Here is a 20922-nt window from a genome sequence, read left to right on the forward strand (position 1 = left end):
GAGTTATCTTACTGTGTGCACCATTTGCACTAGGTATACAGATGTTCATAGATTAGTACTAGGCTAACTGCACTTGTGGGCCATTTTAAGCCTAGCCAAGCATCCCATGTGAGAATCAAACCTTGCACCTTGTATCTGTAAGGCAAACACCTTAACCATTATACCAGCCTCCCACCCATATTTTGCATATTTTGGAAAGCATTCCAAACGGTGTGAATTAAACCTCCCAGGAGACTTGACTTACAGGACAGTTAAAAGACTGAAACTTGTAACATCAAAATGTCAAAAGTGCCCCACCTCTTGTAATCAGGATGCTTGATGAAGGTGTGAACCATTGACATAATGACCAAGTAGCCACACTGCAGATATCCATAATAGGGACATTTCTGAAGAAACACTAGAAGCCAATGCACTTCTAGTAAAATAGCTTCTGAAAGCACCATTTCCAACTCTGTGATTAGCCTCATGATGGCAAAGAATGATGGTGTTAGTAAGCCACTTAGAAATGATTTGCTTAGAAACTGTGAGCCCCACCCCATGCACATCAGAACAAAGATGACAAGTTTTTAGTCTTCCTATATTTACGCACCGTTTTCCTGTAAAACCTGAGCTGACGAGATCTTTCCAAGATGGTTTTATCTATCTACCTATATATTTCTATTCACCTATATATTTCTATTTACCCCAAGATGTTTCAAATCTAGTTCTCTCTCTCTCTATATATATATATATATATATATATATATATATATATATATATATATATGTATGGGATCCGGACACATGCTCTACTAGCATATGCCCGAATCACAAAACATCGATTACAGATACACAAAAGAGCTTAACATCGAAAAGCGCTTCCGTGTATGTGTGCCTGTTTCGTAGATTGGACTACAGTGCAGGTAAGGAGAAATTCCCTTTTCCTCACTGTGTAGTGTCAGAATATTAAATTAGAGGGAATTAGGAGGCGCGGGGGGCAGAGGGAGGCGGCCCTTTTTGTTTTTTAGATTTTTTTTTTTGATACACACACTGTTGCCAGATGTGTTGTATGTGTGTTCAATGTTTGTGTGGTAATTGTTATGGTGTTTATATATATAGTCTATATATATATATATATATATATATATATATATATATATATATATATATATATATATATATATATATATATATATATCTATATATATATATATATATATATATATATATATGTATCTATAGCTATATATACATATATATGTATGTATGTGTATATATATATATATATATATATATATATATATATATATATATATATATATATATATATATATATATACACCTCAGATAGACAGATATGAGAGACAACATTTCTGGAGTAAATGCGAGTCTTAAGAGTCACTCAATATCAAATACCATGTAAGTGAAAACATTGGGTTAAAAGATCTGCTATTCTATTTCTTTAGCAATTTGCATGATTACTGATCTAATTTCTCTGGCTCTAGAACTTTACATCTACTTTTATTTAGTTATTTAGCTACTGACATTTGTTTTCTGGGAAATTCAGATTGAGAACAGGTGCCCTTTTTCAGTAAAGGACTGGGGAGAAAAGCACCAATGTAACAATTTAAAGCAATCAATATTTACAGCAACACATTTTATAATGCAGTTTAAGTGAATACACAGCATAGTAGTCAGTATAACAGAATTTCTATTGATGTTTACAAACATTAATATATAAGCATTATATTGAATATGTTAAAATAAATAATACTGCAAGCATCAACAGACATTTCTGGCTATACAAATAATACTTTTTCCAAATCACAACTCATAAAGGGGACCAAATATTTTCTAACATGATCCCAGAGAAATATTGCAAAGACAACCCTTTTTATACCTGAAAAACATTAGGTCTTGTATGAGGTACACATGGTATGATACAACTAACAAATCAGAATCTTACAATTACTCTTGCTGTTCATGCGAAAAAAGTACACGTATATGAACATTTTGTTCTTTCACTAACTAAGGAAAGCTGAATACAGTCATGTTTTAGACAATGCTGAGTAAGCTTCATTAGGCTAATGTATGGCTAGGCCCCTCTGACATTTTCATATTATCTCCAAGCAGTATAAAATTTGTCTTAAAAAAAACAGGATGACATACACCAGCTGCTTTGCTGTCTGTTACAATAACAGGAAAGGAATTTCATCCCAAGGCTGCAATTACGAGCATACTGAAATACATTGTAAACACAGAATTAGAATTACAGAAAATAAAAAGAACATACATTCACTTTAACATGCTTTTTAATTCCCTTGCAATAAGGTAGGGGTAATTTAAAAAATACATAACAGTGAGGTATTAGAGGGGATAAGCAAGTTTAAGTGTTAATAGAGAAGTAGCGATGGAATGGAAATTTGGTTGTGCTAAATTAGAAGTATGTATAGTAGTTAATGCACTACATAAGGTGAAACGAAGCATTAGATGGGGACAAGCAGTTTAAGTGATTCAGTGCTGTATAAGAAGGTACAAGAAGGTGAATTAAGGATATTAGGAATAGCTATGTCCGACAAGAGGAGCTAGGAGGCAGTTAGGAAGTCTTTTAGCAAAGGTTTAAAAAGATGAAGATGTGAGATAGACTTGATTGAGATAGGAATTTTATTCCAAGTTCTATCTACATTACTGGAATAGAGACTAATCCCAGCAGCCCTTTGTGGTTTGTAGATGGTAAGCAGTTTATCATTTGACCAAATGGGACAGTTTTGTAGATAATTTTGGAGTATGGGGTATAAATGATTTTGTGTGTTAAGATGAACTGTGTATAGGATGGGTGGTGAGAAAGTTAGAGCCAGTTAAGTGTTTTTAGTGATAAACGGTAGTGGATCTGGTTAAGAACAAAGGAAACAAAGGAAACACAGTCAGTCTGGGGGATGGGTCCTCTCTCTCTCTCTAGTTCCCCAATAAGACTTCTCACTAGCACAGATGTAGGGTTGATTCTTCTGCTGAGTGTCCAAGCCAAGTCCTCCAACACCCTCTCTGTGGAACTTGTTCTTCGTGCCCCTGCTCCAAGTAGCTGACTAACACACTCTTTGAGATTTGATTTTAACACACACACACACACACACACACACACACACACACACACACACACACACACACACACACACACACACACACACACACACACACATCTTGGGAAGGCATAGATTTACTAGCTATGCCCACTTCTGCCCACACTATAGTTACACCACCAGCAGACACTCCAAAGCCAGCTATTCTAAGGCTCTTGCAAGGGTACCCAATTATACTGACTGAAATTAATATTAATACAAATAAAAGTGTTTGGCCAATGCAGTAAGGCTTTCAGGAGTGGCCACAGTCTCACTGAATAGATACGAGTACTCTCAAAGGTTAAAATATTCTCTAAAGGACCAGTCACACTGAAAATTTTAAATATGTTTAATAATAAACAATAAAGGAACATGAAAATACTAAATACCCATTTACATTAAACACCAATGTGTCAATCACAGGAAATATTAAAAATACCTCAGGTGGACAGGCTCACACAGTAACAAAAAAAAAAAAAAACAATACTTAACTAGTCTCACTATACTTTCCTGACTGAGCTAAAGAATTATTATTCCCTGGTTACTTACTAGAGAAAGCCAAGATGAAGCAGATGAGCGGTCTTTCCTTGTCAGGTTCCAAAAACAGACTGCTGAGTGACTGAGAAACATGTCTGTCTAATATCAAAATATAATTTCCATGCTGGCTTACCGAATGACATCACATCTGGTAATCTGACTCTGTTTCCCACACTACCCCCACAACTAGAAGCTGCCAGGAATTAGCACATATGTGTTACAATACATATCGTGAGCTCTGCTAAACTTTATTGCATTATCTGGAAGCTGTAAAATAATTTTAATGCTTCTGCTCTTCCTGCAAATAATAACAAACCATACCTCTTACAGACATTGCATCTCTGGCTTCATTCAAAACTGTGAGATAACATCTTTAAGGCCTAGGCCCAGTAATTTAATTTCCGAACATTTTTCAAAGTTAGCGGCAGCTGGACTGTGTTTAACCTCTTCTCTTCCAATATCCTCAGTCAAAATATATATACATTTCAACAGTTACAATAATACATGTATATTTTTTCCTCTGTCCAGCAGGACACACTGTTAATACGTTTTTAACACAAGCCACTTTACAAATACATTTTCAACACAAGCATCAGTACAAATCAGTTTGATATTCAAGCATAACATTTTCTTACTAAATTCTAGCTAGCTGTGCTGGCATATGTTACATGTCTACAGCATTACTTCTGGCATAACTGGCAGTACTTCACATCATAACAAAGGGTACATAGTTTTTGATTGGTTTTCTTGATGCTGTTGTGGATATGTAGATTTAATTTAAGATTGTCATCAACTGTCATGCCATGTTGTTTTGTATACGAGGTAACTTCAATCATGATATTATTTAAGGAAGACATTTTAAAGTTTTTTTTTTTTTTTATGAAAAAAACAATTTTGAAAAAAAAGAGAAGTAATTTAGTTTTTTTTGGGGGGGGGGTGTTAGTAGCAGGTGATTATCCTGTAGCCAACTTTCAACACAGTTAAAGGCTTCTTGAGTAATTCTTTGTAGATGTAGAAGATTATCTGAAGCACATATTATGGTAGAATCTTAAGCGTACTGCATGGAAGACACTTCCTCAGAGGATTTATGTAGCATTTTAGTAAATATATTGAAGAGCACAAGGCTGAGAACGTATCCATGTAGCATGCCATTACTGACAGAAGAAAGAAAGGGAGAAAAGGTGAAAAGCCATTTAACAAACTGGTATCTGTTGACTAAGTAGTTGTTAAACCATAGTAGTGTGGAATGTGACAGCCCTAGGGATGGCAGTTGACCAAGAAGTTTTTGGTGAGAGACTAGATCAAAACCTTAGTGAGATCAAGAAATACAAAGGCTTTGTTAATAAAATCTGTGAAGGTTAACAAGGTCTTAATAGAGGTAAAGGCAGATCTAAAACCCTGCTGTGTGCAGGTTAGGAACTTTTCCTGAAAATGTGTTAAAGTAGTAGTTTGTGAATGTTTTTCTCCAGAAGTTTTAACAAATAGGATAATATGGCAATAGGCTTGAAACTGGTTATAGCAAATGAGGTTCCTCCTTTTTGAAGGGGATTTATGAAGATTTTTTTCCAAAGAGAAGGAGAAAAAGTTATGCACTCACCATAACATTCCATCTGTGTTGTCCATTTTCATTCTTCCTCAACAGTTGGGTTCGGATCTGACTCAGCCATTATTTTAGCTCGTGGCTACTAAATAGATCTCGAGCTCCTCCCTTACCTATAATGCACCAACACCTAACATACCTCAGATCTTGTTTGCTGACAGACATAATGTAAGAAATATCATCATAATATCATAATATTCCTGATGGCAGATGTCATTATCTGGAGTGCAACATAAGGAATAGTGGTGTCCTCATAAGTTTTCATTCCTCCAGAAATCAATTACGAAAAAGGTTTGGGGTTGGTGGGAAGGGAGTTGAGGAAGAATGAAAATGGACAACACAGATAGAAAATTTAAGTACATAACTTCTTTATCTGATGTTGTCAATTTTCATTCATTCCTCAACAGTTGGGATAGAGTTCCTAGCTACCCAATATCCTGGGGGGACTCTAAGGAAGGATATTCCTGAGCACAATTAAGACAAAGGCTGCTCTTCCCCATGAGACCAGATCCAGTTTGTAATGAGCAAGAAAGGTATGAGGATTAGCCCAAGTTACAGCCACACATGTCAACCATGGAAGCCCTAGACAGAAACATTGAAGTAGTAGCCATGGAACTAGTTGAATAAGCTCTTAAAGGTTTTGATAAGGACAGACCCAACATACTGTAGACTAGCCAGATGAAATCTGCAAAGGAGACAAATAATTGACCTGTCTTCCTAATTTCTTTTGTTCTATACAAGTAAAAATGTAATTATCTGTGAACATCCAATAACTGTAACATATAGTCACCTCTGTTTGCAAATTTTGGAAAGAAAACTGGCAGATTAATTGACTGGTTGGTGGTAAATTCTGACACCACCTTAAGAAGGAAAGAAGGCTTGGTTTGTAATTGGTCTCTATTCGTGTGAAAAATCAAGTAGGGAGGTTTAGAAGACAATGCTTGAAGTTCTGAAATTCTTCTAGCAGAGGTGAAAGCCACCAGAAAGATAGTCTTCCAGGTCAGAAACTAAGATCACATTTTGCTGCTGGTTCAAATGGAGAATGAATCAAGGCCTGCAGTACCAAATTTAAGTTCAATGGGGGGATTTGGATCTTTATAAGGAGGTATCAAAAGAAAGGTAGCTCTCAAGAAGGTCTTGCAAAGTTTAGATGAAGACAGGGTGGAGTTCTCAAATCCAATGTGAAAATTAGAGACAGCTGTTAACTGAACTCTAATAGTTGAGGACTTAGCTCTCCTGTTGAAAACTGTTGCCAAAAACTCAAGGGCACTTTGTACAGGGCCTGAAAAGGGATCAGTAAGTATCTGAAGTGCACAAAAAACAAACCTTTTCCATTTACTTCTATAAAGTTATCTTGTAGAAGTTTTATGGGAAGATAAAAGTATATGATGGACAGGGGACTATAGCATGGGTTGTCCGACTATTAAAGGAAGTAGAGAAACCACACTGTCAGCTTTAGGTTTGAGATACCCAGGTGAATCAAGCCTGTCAGGTGAAACAGTTGGTCTGGAATAGGATTCAGTATCCAAGGTGGGTAAATTAGATGAGGCCAAAGAAATGGGAACCAAATCTATTGAGGCCAGTAAGGTGAAATGAGAATGACTTTGTTTGTTCGGCCAGTAAGGTGCAATGAGGATGACTTTGCTCTTCAACCAGAAAGCTTTCTGCAGAAATTTTGGGATCAAGGGAGTTGGGGGACATGCATAGATGAGACCATCCCAATTGTGTAGTACAACATCTCTCGGTGATACCCTTGGTGGGAGGATTAGGGCAAAGAAGTTGCTGCACTTATTCTTCAGGGAAGATGCAAAGAGATCTCAGAAAGGCCGGCCCCACTGGAAAAAAATAATTTCTGCCACCTTCCTGTTACAAGACCACTCGCAAGGTAGTACAATGCACCTGTTCAATTAGTCTGTTATCATGCTGGAATGTGTGTTGCTATCAGAAAATGGTCAGATGAAATTGCCCATTGCCACATTCTGAGGACTTCTCAACACAAGGGGTAAGATCTGGCTCCTCCTTGTTTGCTGATGTGCCAAATTACTGGCATATTGTCTGTCCCAAAAAGGAGAGCGTCTTGGAAGGCCTGCAATGCTAAGAACACTGCTCTCATTTCCGGGACATTGATATGCGTGTTGGCCTCTTCAGGGGACCAAGTGCTTTGGACAGTTTTGCCCAGGAAGTATCTCCCCATGCCCAATCTGGGATGCATCCGTGGCCACTATGGCCTTGGGCTGAAGGAAAATGAAAGGACAGCCTTGTAGAACTTGATCTGACTGAATCCACCACCAAAAGCATCTCTTTTATATATGAGCTATTCTTATTTGGGCTGATGTGTTGATGAAGAATAGACCACTGTGTTGCTAACATCCACTGAAGAATTCTCATGTAAAATCTTGTTAAAAGAACTAGGACTTTAACTGCTGACATTGATCCCAAGGCTTGTAGAATCAATCGGGCTGAGATGTGGTACTGTGAAGTACATTTCTGACCTGGAATCTGAGTGTTTGTACTCTTGAGAGAGGAAGAGAAGCTGTCACTGATACCATGCTGAAAATTGCTCCTATGAATTCCATTGTTTGAGATGGTTCTGAGATTTCTTATCATTTATGGTTACCCCCAGATGGGATCAAGTCTGGAATACTTGATCTCATGCTCTTATCAGCTGACACCTGGTCAAGATGGCAATGAGTCAGTCATCCAGTTACGGAAACACTCAGAATTCCCGCAGTCTGAAGTGAGCTGCTATGACTGCCATGAATTTGGTGAATACCCTAGGGGCTGTGGTGAGGCCAAAAGGCAGTGCTTTGAACAGGTAATGACTGGTAACCAGCCAGAAACATAAATACTTTCTAGATTGTCTGTTCATTTTTATATGATATTACGCATCCTGAAGGTCTATTCAGCACATGGAGTTGTCCTTGCACAAAAAGGGCAGAATGGACTGAACTGTGACCATCAGAAACTCTGTGTGTGGAATTCACTTGTTCAAGTTGCTGAGATCCAAAACTGGTCTCCAGTCTCCTGTTATCTTTGGCACTAAAAAGAAGAACCTTGAGTAAATTCCGGATTCTATAAGTTCTGGTTGGACTTCATGGATTGCTCCCTCCTTTTCTAGACGTTTTCATATTTCTAGTGCTGCTGCTTTCCTCTGACTGGGAGGAACATTGGGAAACTTGCACAAAGATGCAGGTGGAAGGGAAAAGGGAATTATATAACCTCTGGAAATAATCCTCTGCACCCACAAAACTTTTATGATGTCTAGCCAGGCTCTCTGGTGCAGTGGGTAGGAGGTTGGCATAGCAGTTAAGGTGTTGCACCTTATAGGCACAATGTGCTGGGTTTGATTCTTACATGGGGTAATTGACGAGGCTTGGAATGGCTCACAAGGGCAGTCAGCCTGGTACTAATTTATGAACTTATAAATGACCCACGATTACATACAAAGGGGTACAACCAGGCCTCATTTCAAGACAGCTGGTAGGGTCCTTCAGAGAAAGAGGCTCTATACCCTTGCTTTTGCGTGCCTCCTTTACAGCATAGGTGGTGTCTTCCATTTGAGTTCTGTCTTCTGTCTCTGGGGGAACTACCTCCACATGCATCTTGGAAAGGACCCTTGGATTTTTTTGAACCACATTTTTTCATCCTCGTCATTGATTCCTGGAGAAGGTCCTTTGAGGGGGGTTGAAAAACATACTCCCACAGCAGAGAAGGTCTTTCCATCTTTTTCACACCTGGAAAAAGAGTCCTTCATTTTGGGTTGAATAAGGAGGTTCCGTCAAAGGAGGCACTGATGAAAGAGGACTTGAAAGGCTCAGCAAACTTGCACAAGTGCATCCAAGCATGCCTCCTAAGGGAAATGTCTGAACCTACTCCCCTTGAGGTGCCCTCAGTTCTAGAAAGATATGCCCCATGGACAAATGAGAAACAGATTGTAGAGTCGTAAACTGTGAAGCCACAGACATTTAAGTCTCAGCAGTAGTGGTCCCAGAAAGGGAGTTTGACAGTTCCTTTATCAAGTCCCTTTGTAGTCTAGTAAAATATGCCAGGTAGTTCAGCAATCTAAGGGTGAAGGTTGCTGAAAAATAGACATACGTCAGAGACCTGTCCAAAGCCCTGGACTCCTTGTTAGGGTGATGGACAGAGGAACTCTGCTCCACAAGTTCCTTCTTGGTGGCCGCCGTCATGACAATAGCATCTACAGGCACGCTCTCGCTCCAAACCTCCCTTCCTTTAGGTGGTGTCAGAATCTGATCCAGGCTTTTGGGGATTAGTTCAACTTTGTCAGGCTCCTTCCACAACTGCCTAGAGATGAAGTCAATGAGCTCATCATTGGGTGGAGTTACCCAGCAGGTAGATGGGTCAGACCTAAACACCTCCAGGGACACAGATTCCTCTGTGGAAGGGCGGTCTATAGACCAACCAACCACCCATCTGCTAAATCTTGGGGGACCCTTCCCTCCTTCATCGAGGTCAGTATCCTCGGTTATGGATTCCTGAGGGGAATCCAAGTGCCTCCTCTTGCACTTTCTCTTCTTATGGACTTCTTCGATGGGATGCTCCAGTGAAGTATCAGAAGAGATGGTGATACCCTGCTGGCTAACCTGGAGACTTTGTGCTGGCTGTCCCTGTGGTATAAAATGTTGAGGTTCAAGGCACAGAGGCACATGGGATCCAGAGGGAAGATCCAAGGGGGTAGGGCCATTTGTCCTGCTGAATCAGAGAAAACTCTTTCCACCACCTCAAATGCAGAAGGGAGAAAAAGCCAATGGAGCTGAGAAGCCACACTTCCACTCCATCATCCACATATGCCCCAAAGGCATTCTGCCAGAGGTGGAGGTAGGAGCCAAGCTGTCCAGTGCCAAGGCTCCGAGGGGCAGAGACGGCTCAGATAACTTTGGAGTCAACTCTAATATCTTGGCTCCGACAGGGAAGCTACGTCTCTGAGAATCATCTGACTCTGAAACCATCAGCGCTGGTGCACTCAAAGACATCATGAGAGTTGAAGTCAAAGATACAAGTATCTTCTGATCTGATCCATAGTGTCCCAGCAGACTTGGATCCAGGGGCTCTGAAATGGATAGATGTATCAGAGAAGAAGTCAAGAATGGTGCAGTAGTGCAAACTAGGACTTCCTGACCTGAAGGGTTAGGAGCTGGAAGAACTCCTATCTGTATCTGCAAAGAGAGAAATCTCATCATTCTGTACATATCAGTTTCAATCAGACAGCTGGAAGAATGAGAGGAAGCCAGGGATGGGGACTTAGACTGCCGACATTCTGTAAAAGGAGAAGGTACTCTGGAAGGTACTGGATCTATACTGGGTGAATATCTGATTCTGGGTAAAGGGCTTGGATCCGAGGAGGCATTTGCTGGATCCAACACCAGTAGAACAGTAACAGCCTTTTGATCCAATTTATGTCTCTTCTTTGGCGCCTCTGAGGACAAGGAAGTCAAGGATCCGGAAAGGTCTAGAAGACTTAGTGGAAGGCTCCTTTGATTTTGATTTGGGGGGGTTGAGCCGAGGAACAGCCTCAGAGAAGGATGTAGGGACTAACCCTTTTAAAATAAGTTTACTTTTCCTATCCACAACAGCACATGGATTAAAGTTTTTTACAGATAGGACAGGCTACCTGGAGATCGTCCGGGCCCAAACAATAAGCACATGAAGAATGAGCATTGGACAGGGACAACTTGTGCCCACACTTTTGGCACTTCTTAAAGCCAGAAGGGCCTTTTTTCTGACATCTTAACTCATTAGATTAAACAAATGAATAAGAATAAAAAGGAAAGTCCTTTTTTTTTTTTTTTTTGTTAACTAGTGGGAAAAGGAAAATAAGTACTAATGATGGTACAAAGAATTACACTAGAAAGTATAAAAAGTAAAGAAATATAACTACAACAAATACGAACTATGGTAAAAAAAAAAAAGACTACATACAGTATAAGAAAAGGGAGGATTTTAGTAGAGAAAAAATGATAAATGATTATAGAAACGTAGAAAATTGCAAAACACTTATCTTTATAACCAAATGTTCCAGAGCTCATGGCGACCACGTCTAATGGCAAAAGTGGCAAATAAGATCTGGGGTATGCTAGGGATTGGTGCATTATGAGTAAGGGAGCAGCTCAACAGCTTTTTGGTGACCACAAGCTAAAGTAACAGCCAAGTCAGATCCGAAGATCAGATATGGAGTCACTGACTGAGGTACGAATGAAAATTTGACAACATTAAATTAATGTTTCACTAGACAGAAAATAACATGAAAAAAATAACACACACAACAAAAAGCGCCCATTACCCTTTTCTTCTCATATTACAAACAAATTATATACTCCAGCTATATTAGACTGGCATCTGCAAAAAGGACTCCCAGACAAATAAGACTTCACCTGACTGTTAATCTCCATCAAGATGAAGCAGAAGGAAAGCCAAGGTTATTCATCAAAATGAGTTACGTACCAAGGACATAACCATGAGAATATGGCACGTGCATGGTAATTATGAAAAAGAACCGAGGAAGTCCTGAGGGGCTGCTTATTTTATATCACTATTCTGCAATAGAGGTCCCATTTCTGATAATACCATACATTTATAATGTGCCTGTCAAGTTTTAAATTAGTACCTTTAAGTTTAAGTGCAACCCTGTATCCTGGCTGATCTACTATAAATTCTACGTGCACGCAGACACTGCATGGTAGCACAAAAAAAGACATTCTGGAAATTTACAGTAAAACTAACAAGACATATTAACGCATAAGTAGTATCAATAGAAAATGTAAAAATGAAAAAGAATAGGGTGCATTTTTTCTGCCATCATTATAGGACTTAACCTGCATCTCATTAACTTTAGCTTATAAAACATTCACATATCTGAAAAACACTCATACTTACGTTTTCAAAGTCATAATCAAGGTTTTCAAACTGGAGGTTTCATCTGCAACTTCACTGTGATGTTTCTTAGAAGTCTCAGCTTCGTAAAGCGTCTCTGTGATTTTGGCCTCCTATATAAATAGAAAATACAACACAGACAGAAGCATTTCCTTTTTAAAATTTGCTGTTAATATTTTAACATGACATTCTGCAAAAATGAGACCAAACTTGCAATCATGTACTCTCTGTCCACATACATTTTCAGAAGGATTATTTAGTCATAATCACAATGGTATTTCCTTTCATTTACTCTTTTCCTAAGATAACTTGTAACCTGACTGGACAAGCCTATGTTCACAGAAAAAATGGGACATAACCAACTGCATAAATTATTAAAGTAAAATACAAATATATTTGTTTAAAATAGCAATAAATAAGACTTAAGGACTAATTGGTCTTCTGAAGTGTGGGAGCCTAATACAGGAAGACAGTTAAATGTAACTACAAATATTTACTGTAACATATGACATGCTGTTACAACACACATCACAAAACCTGCTAGGATTTTCATGATAAAAGCAAAGCAGTGTATATGTCAAAAGCACAGTGCTGACAGCTACACAGCCACGCCATCTGCCAAGATACACAGAAAATTTTAAAAGACTACAAACTATGAAACACACCCATCACTAATGTCCCACAACATACTTAATAATAAGCACAAAATAAATAAATAAATGGAAACAATAGCAAACAATGCATTTCTAGCAAAATAGTGATAACCAGGCAGGTTATTATTCTCAAGGTCTGTATGCAGTCTTTGTGATTGGACTAATCCTATTACATGGTGTCTGCAGGGAAAATGGAGAGCTGGAAAGTGATGAAAGAATTGCAGCCAGGCAGTTTGATGATGTAGTAATGAAGAAAACACTAGAATAGCAGACTGATGGCAATTCATAAAATGACAATGGACAGGATTTGAGTGAGACAAAGGAATGCATCAGATGAAGACAAATAGAATTGTGGTTACTCCACATAATAGAAAACTAAGAAAGAATAAAAGCATGCCCAGCGAGTGAGTGGGTCTTGAGGGTCTTGAGTGGTTCTTTGACAGGAGTTATGCTACAAGGAAGGCATTCATATACAACTGAAATGGTCAGAGAATAGGATTCTATTATAAAATAAATAAACTTTAATTTTGGAGCAGAGGAGGAATGTACTGCTTTTTTCTGGTCATTATTTTTGAGTGAGTAACCTGAAATGTTGGGGTTACCACCTTTGCAAATAACGACACTAAGACTGGGAAATGAAATGTTTGATGATGTGACACTCAAATAAGAAGCCATATTTGTTGCATCCTAATGCCTTCATGAATTAAAAAAAGCAGGGTGCCATGGGTGAAGTGTCAACTGCAGATAGGAGTTAGAAGGAGAATGCATATACAGTTAGGAGCTGCCAATTTAAATGAACTAATGCTGAAAACTGCTTCATCTTCCTTTTGTAAGAGTGACTTTGGTGGATTAATTAAGGTTGGGGATGTGTTTTGGACTGGTGCTTCCTCAGCATTAGTTGATCTGGAAATAAAGAATAAAAGTTTGTTACATCTACCCAATATTATTATAGTCCAGGGGATTAATGGAGCTGTCTTTTAGAAAGGCCAGAAAAAATGTTATTTTTGTGGGAAGGTAAGTTATTTGATGACTCTATGAAACAAAAAAATAGACTGCGTTGGAAGGAAGCTTTCTAGCTTATCAGTGGGAGTGGTAAGCACTAGGTAGCCTGTTTACCACAGCCAGGGATATTGTCAGGTCCCATGAATTACCACATTGATGGTAGTCCATTGAACACAGAAAACATTATAAGAGATCTGGGAACACAGGTTGACAGCAACTGCTCTTTTGACCACCACATTGCCACTGTGGTCAGAATGCCCTTCTATGTGGCACATCTTATTACTAAGGAGTTTGCATCCAGGAAGAAAGAGGTCATTGTCTCTCTCTACTCTTCCCTCATTAGGCCAGTCATCGAGTACAATGCCCCATTTGGCATGTACCTCACTAGACACCTGCAACAACTGGAAAGGCCGCAAAAGTACCTCACAAAGAGGATCTTAGGCCTTAAACACTTGTCCTACATGGACAGACTCAAAAAACTCCAACTATTCTCCGTCTCACATTGCCTACTTAGAGGCGGTCTCTGCTTGACTTACAAAGCCATGTCTGACCCAGCTCTGTTAGAAATGCTACATCTAAAGAAATCCCAATCCCTCCGCACCACACACTCCAGAGACCTCAACCTCATTACCACAATCAACAGAACATGCTGGAGGGACAGGTTCATAACCCAGAGACTACCCATGCTATGGAATAGTCTTCCCATACATGTTAAACAGAGCACTTCACTGGCCCTCTTCAAGAGAAATCTTGACGAGTGGATGGGAAATAGAAAATTCAACCCGGGGATTACTCCAGTGGCTCTACTCGATGAACGGACTGGGAACTAAGGTCAGGTGGCATGATGCCAGGGTAATCCTATGGGCTAGGCTTGTAATGCCTCCAGGGCCATTAGCCTAGTACACACCTATGAAATAAAGATGTGAAATGCGCAGTGAAAAGGGTCATACAAAAGGAACTAATGTCACAGGGTACAAAATATAGACATTATGAGTGGTCTGAAAATATGAATGAAAATGCATGTTACTGAAATTAAAGTGAACATGTAATACTTTTCAAAGTCAGTCTAACAAACAAGTACTGAATGCAGAGTTGACTCAAGTGACTGTTTCTGGGGGAAATGAGGTGGGGAACTGAGCAAACCATGAATTTGAATTATTGTTGATATTACAAATGACAGGACTGCAGAATGCAAAAATAGTAAGATGATAGAGGAGGATGTGCTAGATGATAACATACAAAACACTGAGAGGGAATTTTGAAAGAAGGAGGAGGTTTGAGAGGTAGCATTTTGGAACTAGGGAAGTAAAAGTTCTAGACAGAGGAAAGTGGAACTTATGACATGCTAAGAAATTAAGTATTATGTGCTTGACTCCGAATGTGAAAAGTAAAGAAAAAATGAATGGATAAGTGGAAGATCAAATTTCCTACACTACTTCTTGCTGTGGACATAAAAATGTAACTGCCGGTGAACATCTAGAATATGCAAAATATATTTTTCTTGGTTTGAAAACTTGGGGAAAAATGGTAACTGAGTTGATTGGTTAATGTTAAATTCCTTGGCTACCTTAGGCATAAAGGAGGGATTTGTTCTTAAAGAAACCCTACCTTTATGGAAAATGATGTAAGGAGGTTTTGCTGACAAAGCTTGAAGCACCGATACTCTTAGCAGAAGTAATCGCTACTAGAAAAATTGTTTCCAGGAAAGAAATTTCATAGGTTCATAGGATGTTACTAGGCTACTGACCCGACGGTCTTTACAAGCCTAGCTGTTAAATCATCTATGCCCAAGACTTTTCTAGCACGGATTACCCATGTCCAAGAGAGAAGCTGAGGCAAAACCTGGCAGAAATGTATGGTTTCCCATCCAGTCATCCAGGTTGCACTTAAATAAGATCATGGAGGTGCTCTGCTTGATATGGATTGGAAGCCTATTCCAGAGGAGTGGCAGCCTCTGAGAGATGTACCTGTCTCTCTAGCAGGTCCAGTTTATGTCACAGGCTAGACTGAGGTCCCTGGAGTGGGTGACTCTAATCCCATTTGACTTACGGATGTGCAGCATTTCCATTAGAATTTCATCACAGCCCTGTAAACCAGACATATGTCACCTTTACATAGTCTATACACTACTGAGTACAGTGACAGCGACTTCAGTCTGTCCATATAAGACGTGCTGGAGATCCTGAATTTTCTTAGAAAGCTCTGAGGTCTGTCAAGTTGCTGCAGGTGTCTGGCACAGCACATACCAAAGGGAGCATTACATTCAATAATAGGCATGATGAGAGACAAGTATAGGGGGGTGGCAATGCCTTTGTTAATCAACAGAGTGATGTAGAATGCCTTCCTCACCATAGCAAACACATGATGGTCAAAGCTGAGGTCACAGTCAACTTGTGTTCCCAGGTCTCTCACTACTGAACTGGTACTTAGAGTATTATTGTTTATTTTATAATCAGCACGGACATTGTTTTTACAAAAGGGAATAATGATGCATTTTTTAGCATTTAGTTTAAGACCATGGCTTTGGTACCAATCATTGGTCTGTGTAAGTCCCTTTTGAAGTACGCTGATATTGCGAGGGGATTTAATGATAACACCTAATTTGCAGTGATCCACAAACTTGGTTAGGCACAGCCCCTCCATTTTGGCCTGGACATCTAAGAAGTATATGCCAAACAAGAAGGGACTCAGCACTGACCCTTGTGGGACCTCACTGGTGACAGGTCTGCTGATAGAAGTGATGTCTCCCACTTTGACTGAGTGTTGTTGATCTGTGAGCCAGTTTGCAACTCACCTGACAACATAGAGGTCAATATTCAGCTGGGTTAGTTTGTCAATGATGCCCAAATGTGGGATAGTGTTGAAGGTTGAAGGCCTTGGTTAAGGCAAGATAGGCTGTGTGCACAGCTTTGCCCTCATCTATGGCTCTGGTCGTGTTCTCAAAGAAGTCCATCAGGTTTATTAGGCATGATTTGCCTTGACAAAACCAAACTGGGACAGATCCAGGGTTTGGAGGTAACCTATATCTTTATTTATGAGGTCCATGATGATTTGTTCCATTGCCTTACAGATGAGGCTGGTTAAACTTATGGGTCTATAGTTACTCAGGTCAGTTGCTGAGCTACCCTTGTGGAGGGGGATAACAGTCACTGATTTTTATTCAGTAGGGACAAAGTCAGTAATCAGGCTGTGGTTGAATAGACTGCATAATGGAGAAGCTAGCTCTTGTTTTAAAAAATAAGAACGTAGCCTGGAATACCATCTGGTCCCATGCTGGCTGTGTTTTTAGCCTTGGAGACACCACTGAAGATTTGCTGTTTGGAGATGCAGGGAGGAGGAAATGAAGAAGTCATAGATTGTGGTACGCTTGGGGGGATGGCGGGGGTTGAAATTTTTGTCAAACCTTTCTGCTAGCAGGTTTGTAATTTCTGCACAGTCAATGTGTGTGTGATGCCTTCCACAATTAGTTCAGCTCACATCTGAGTCCTACCTTTTAGGTTGCAGACGTAGCTGAAGAAAGCCTTATGGTTATCCTTGGCTATGTTTGCTAAATTTTTCTCATAGATGTTCTTTGAACATTTTTATGAGTTGCCTTATTTGCTTGTTTAGGCTGAGGAGAGTGCTCTTGCAGTTCTGGGATCTCACCTTTGTATTTTTAGATAGCAGCTTCTTTCACTTATTGTATAAGTTATTAATGCTAGATGTCCGCCATGATGTTTTGTTTTTTCTTGAGGATCTTGCTTTAATCCTATCTGGGACAGCTGTGTTGATACATTTGTGTAGATGTTTCTTCAGGGCATTAGTGTATACCTTAATGTAACCATCAATGCCATCTGTGGAAACTGAAGCTTGGAAGTCGATTACACCTTCCCTTAGGAGGGTATAGTTAGCGTTGGTGAATTTTTTTAGCCTGACCTCTCCTTTGGGGAGTTTTGGTGTTATTGCTACTTCAAAAATAACTGGATGATGGTTGGATTTAACCAGTGTGGGCCCTACACTTGAGGCATTGCATCAGTCACTCATACTGGTGAGGATCAGGTCTAGAATACTACAGCCCCTGGGGGGGGGGTACATTATTTGTTCCAAGGCATTTGAGTTAAAGTCCAGGACCTTTTATGCAAGTGAGTTTGGGCTCATTTAAGTTTCCCAGTTAATGGAAGGATAGTTGAAGTCACCCATGACTAGGGTGTTAGGTTGTACCTTAATTGTCCCAAGTAGATCTAATTAAGCTGTGGAGACCCATAACTGATGATGACCTGAAGGGGGGTCTTGCTCATGGTAATTTGGACTTGGAGTAGCTCCATAGAGTTTTCATGTCTCAACTATCTACTGGTTCAAAGGGCTTCTTGGTAAGGCCTTGCAGCACTAATGTGAGATCCCAAGGAGGAGAAGGGTCTTTAATTGGAGACCTAAGAAGAGAAATGGCCTTCATATGCCTTGCATAACCTGGAAGAGAAAAAGAGAAGAAGATTCCTTCCTAGAATGAAAATTGGATATGGTAGCCAGTTGAAGTTTAATGGTAGAGAAACAGTCTCCTTCCTGAAAAAAGATTACTAAGAAAAAGGAGAATAGCTGAAGTGTGAGTTGAGAAAGGGTTGATATTTACTTTAGAAGCCCAAACAGAAAAAAATCTTCCACATGCTGTTGTAGACCTTTTTAGTGGAAGCCCTCCGAGAGACCAGGATTATATCACAGATAGAAGGGGTGAGCCTGGACTTTCTTACAATTACTGGAAGAGGAGAAAGCATGCAGTCAACTTTAATGCATGGAAACTGGGGGGCTGGATGTCTGACGGATGGGATATGAGATCCTGTCTGGGATCCAGTATCCAAGCCAGATATTTCAGAAAAGACCACAGAAAGGGGGAACCATACCTGATGAGGCCAGAAAGGTTAAATGAGTATTACTGAGCTCTCAATCTGGTGGCTTTCTGTAGAAATTCTGAGATCAGAGGATGAGGAGGATAAACATAAACGAGACCCGGGGCCAAACATGAACTAGAGCATCTCTCAGTGACTCCCCCTTCAGGGGGATCAGAGCAAAATACTTGTTACACTTGAAGCTCTGGGGAGAGGCAAAGAAGTTGCAATGAGCTTGGCCCCAACGGCTGAAAATCTTGTTTGCCACTGACTGGTTGATGTACCACTCGTGAGGAATAAGAATGGATCTGCTGAGTTTGTCTTCTAGAATGTTGGTTTCCCAGAAATGTGCTTTGCAACTAGAAAGCAGTCTGAAGATATTGCCCTTTCTCAAATTCTCATGGCCTCCTTGCACAACTGATGTGTACGGGTTCTTCCTTGTTTGTTGATATACCGGACTACTGACATGTTATCTGTATGAACTGCAAATGTCCTAAGAGGGAGAATGTCCGGAAAGGCTTGCAATGTTAGGAAGACTGCTCTCATCTCTAGGACACTGATATGCAGGTTGGTCTCAATGGACGACTACATTCCTTGGACCATCTTTCCTCGGTAATGCCCCCCCCCCCAACACACTGGGAAGCATCCGTGGTCACTATGCTATCAAGGTGAGAAGAGAAAAAGGTCTGTCTAGAAACAGGTCAACTGACGCATCCACCACTGTAGATGGCTTCTGCAGATCGAAGACAGTTTTATGGGAACTGAAAGTGTTTGGTACAGGATGAACCATTTAACCAGTACTGCCCATTGAAGAAATCTCATAAAGAATCTTGCTAATGGGAATACAATGATTGCAGCTCCCACTGAACCCAGAGCCCAAAGTATTAATCTTACTGGTGGAGAATGTACATCTAACAAGTCCTGGACCTGTTATCTTAGAGATATTATACAATGCCTCAGTAAGGAAACCACTTGTGTAGTTGTGTCCAACTGTATCCCTATGAATTCTTGGTTTTGTACAGGAATTAAGTTTGATTTTGCCAGATTTATCATGAGGCCCAGATGTTTGAAGATCTTTACTAGATAATTCCTGGACTGCAGCAGTTGATGCCTTTGTTGGTACAGTGAGAAACCAATCGTTTAGATAGGGAAACACCTGGAATCCTTTTAGCTTCAGAAGAGCCGCTACCACTACCAAGCATTTGGTAAACATCTAAGGGGGGGCTAAGTCCAAAGTGCAGTGCTCTGAACTGGTCATGACTGGCTCCCAGCCGAAAGTGCAAGTGCCTTCTGGAGCACCTGTCTATTTTGATATAATAGATCCACCAAGCACATCCAATTATCCTTGTGCAAAAGTGTCAGAATGGACTGAACCATAACTATTCAGAACTTTGACTTCTTGACAAACTGATTCAAGTTGCTGAAGTCTAACATAGGTCTCAGGTCCCTTGTTTTCTTTGGCACTGAAAAGAAGTGAGAATAAGTTTAAAATCCTCTTTGTTAGGTTGGGACCTCTTGTATGACTCTCTTTTCGTAGAAGGTTTTGTACTTCGTAAATAGCATACTCCCTCCAACCAGGTGGTACATCGGGCAGTTTCCTCCTGGGACCTGAAGGAAGTAGGGAAAAGGGAATGCAATAACCTCTGTATATAATGTTAACACACTGGTGTTTATGTTTATCCAGGTTTCTAGGTGCAACAACTATGACCACCAACTGCCTCCAGAGCAGAACAGTCAAGCAGTACTTCAGGAGCATGGATAGGGTCCGTCGGAAAAGGGTTCCCTGAAAACCTAATTTTCTGGAACCCCTCTGTGTCTAGGATGGTGTCTCCAGTTAAAACCTCCTCCTCTGCCTCTGGAGGAGGCATCTCCATGCAGGTCCTGGAAAGATTGTTGAGACTTTTTGAAACAGGTTTTCTTCCCTCCTCAATAATTCCTTGAGAAGGTCCTCTGAAAGGAAGAAAATTTGATCCACACAGCAGACAAGGTCTTCCATTCTTGCTCACTGTGGGTTAGTGCATCTTTCACTGATGGTCCAAACAAAGAGAAACTGTCAAAGGTGGCATTAATGAATGACGCCTTGAAGGGCTCAGCAAAGGCTCAAAGCTGCATCCAGGCATGTCGCCAAATGGCTATGCCTGCACCGGCTGCTCACGAGGTGCCTTCCGCTACATGAAAAAAATCAACCTCATTGAGGAATTTGCAAGAGAGGAATGAGTAGCCAGATGGGAAGAAACCTTCTTCAAGTCCTTCTCCTACATGGTCTCCACAACAGAGTTGGTTAG

At 40.1% G+C, this 20922-nt stretch overlaps 1 protein-coding gene across 2 annotated transcripts in view; it reads right to left on the minus strand.

The window, feature by feature from the left end:
- ODF2L (outer dense fiber of sperm tails 2 like) overlaps positions 1-20922 on the minus strand; it is a 2421058-nt gene that overhangs the window by 1288216 nt on the left and 1111920 nt on the right. For both annotated transcript variants that reach the window (XM_044086028.1, XM_044086027.1), the window contains one exon: positions 12127-12236. In XM_044086028.1, the coding sequence (XP_043941963.1) occupies positions 12127-12236 (110 nt within the window). The remainder of the gene's footprint in view (positions 1-12126; positions 12237-20922) is intronic.

Source organism: Protopterus annectens, chromosome 10.part0, assembly GCF_019279795.1.
Source record: "Protopterus annectens isolate FY-2018-M chromosome 10.part0, PAN1.0, whole genome shotgun sequence".
In the NCBI taxonomy this organism is placed as follows: domain Eukaryota; kingdom Metazoa; phylum Chordata; order Ceratodontiformes; family Protopteridae; genus Protopterus; species Protopterus annectens.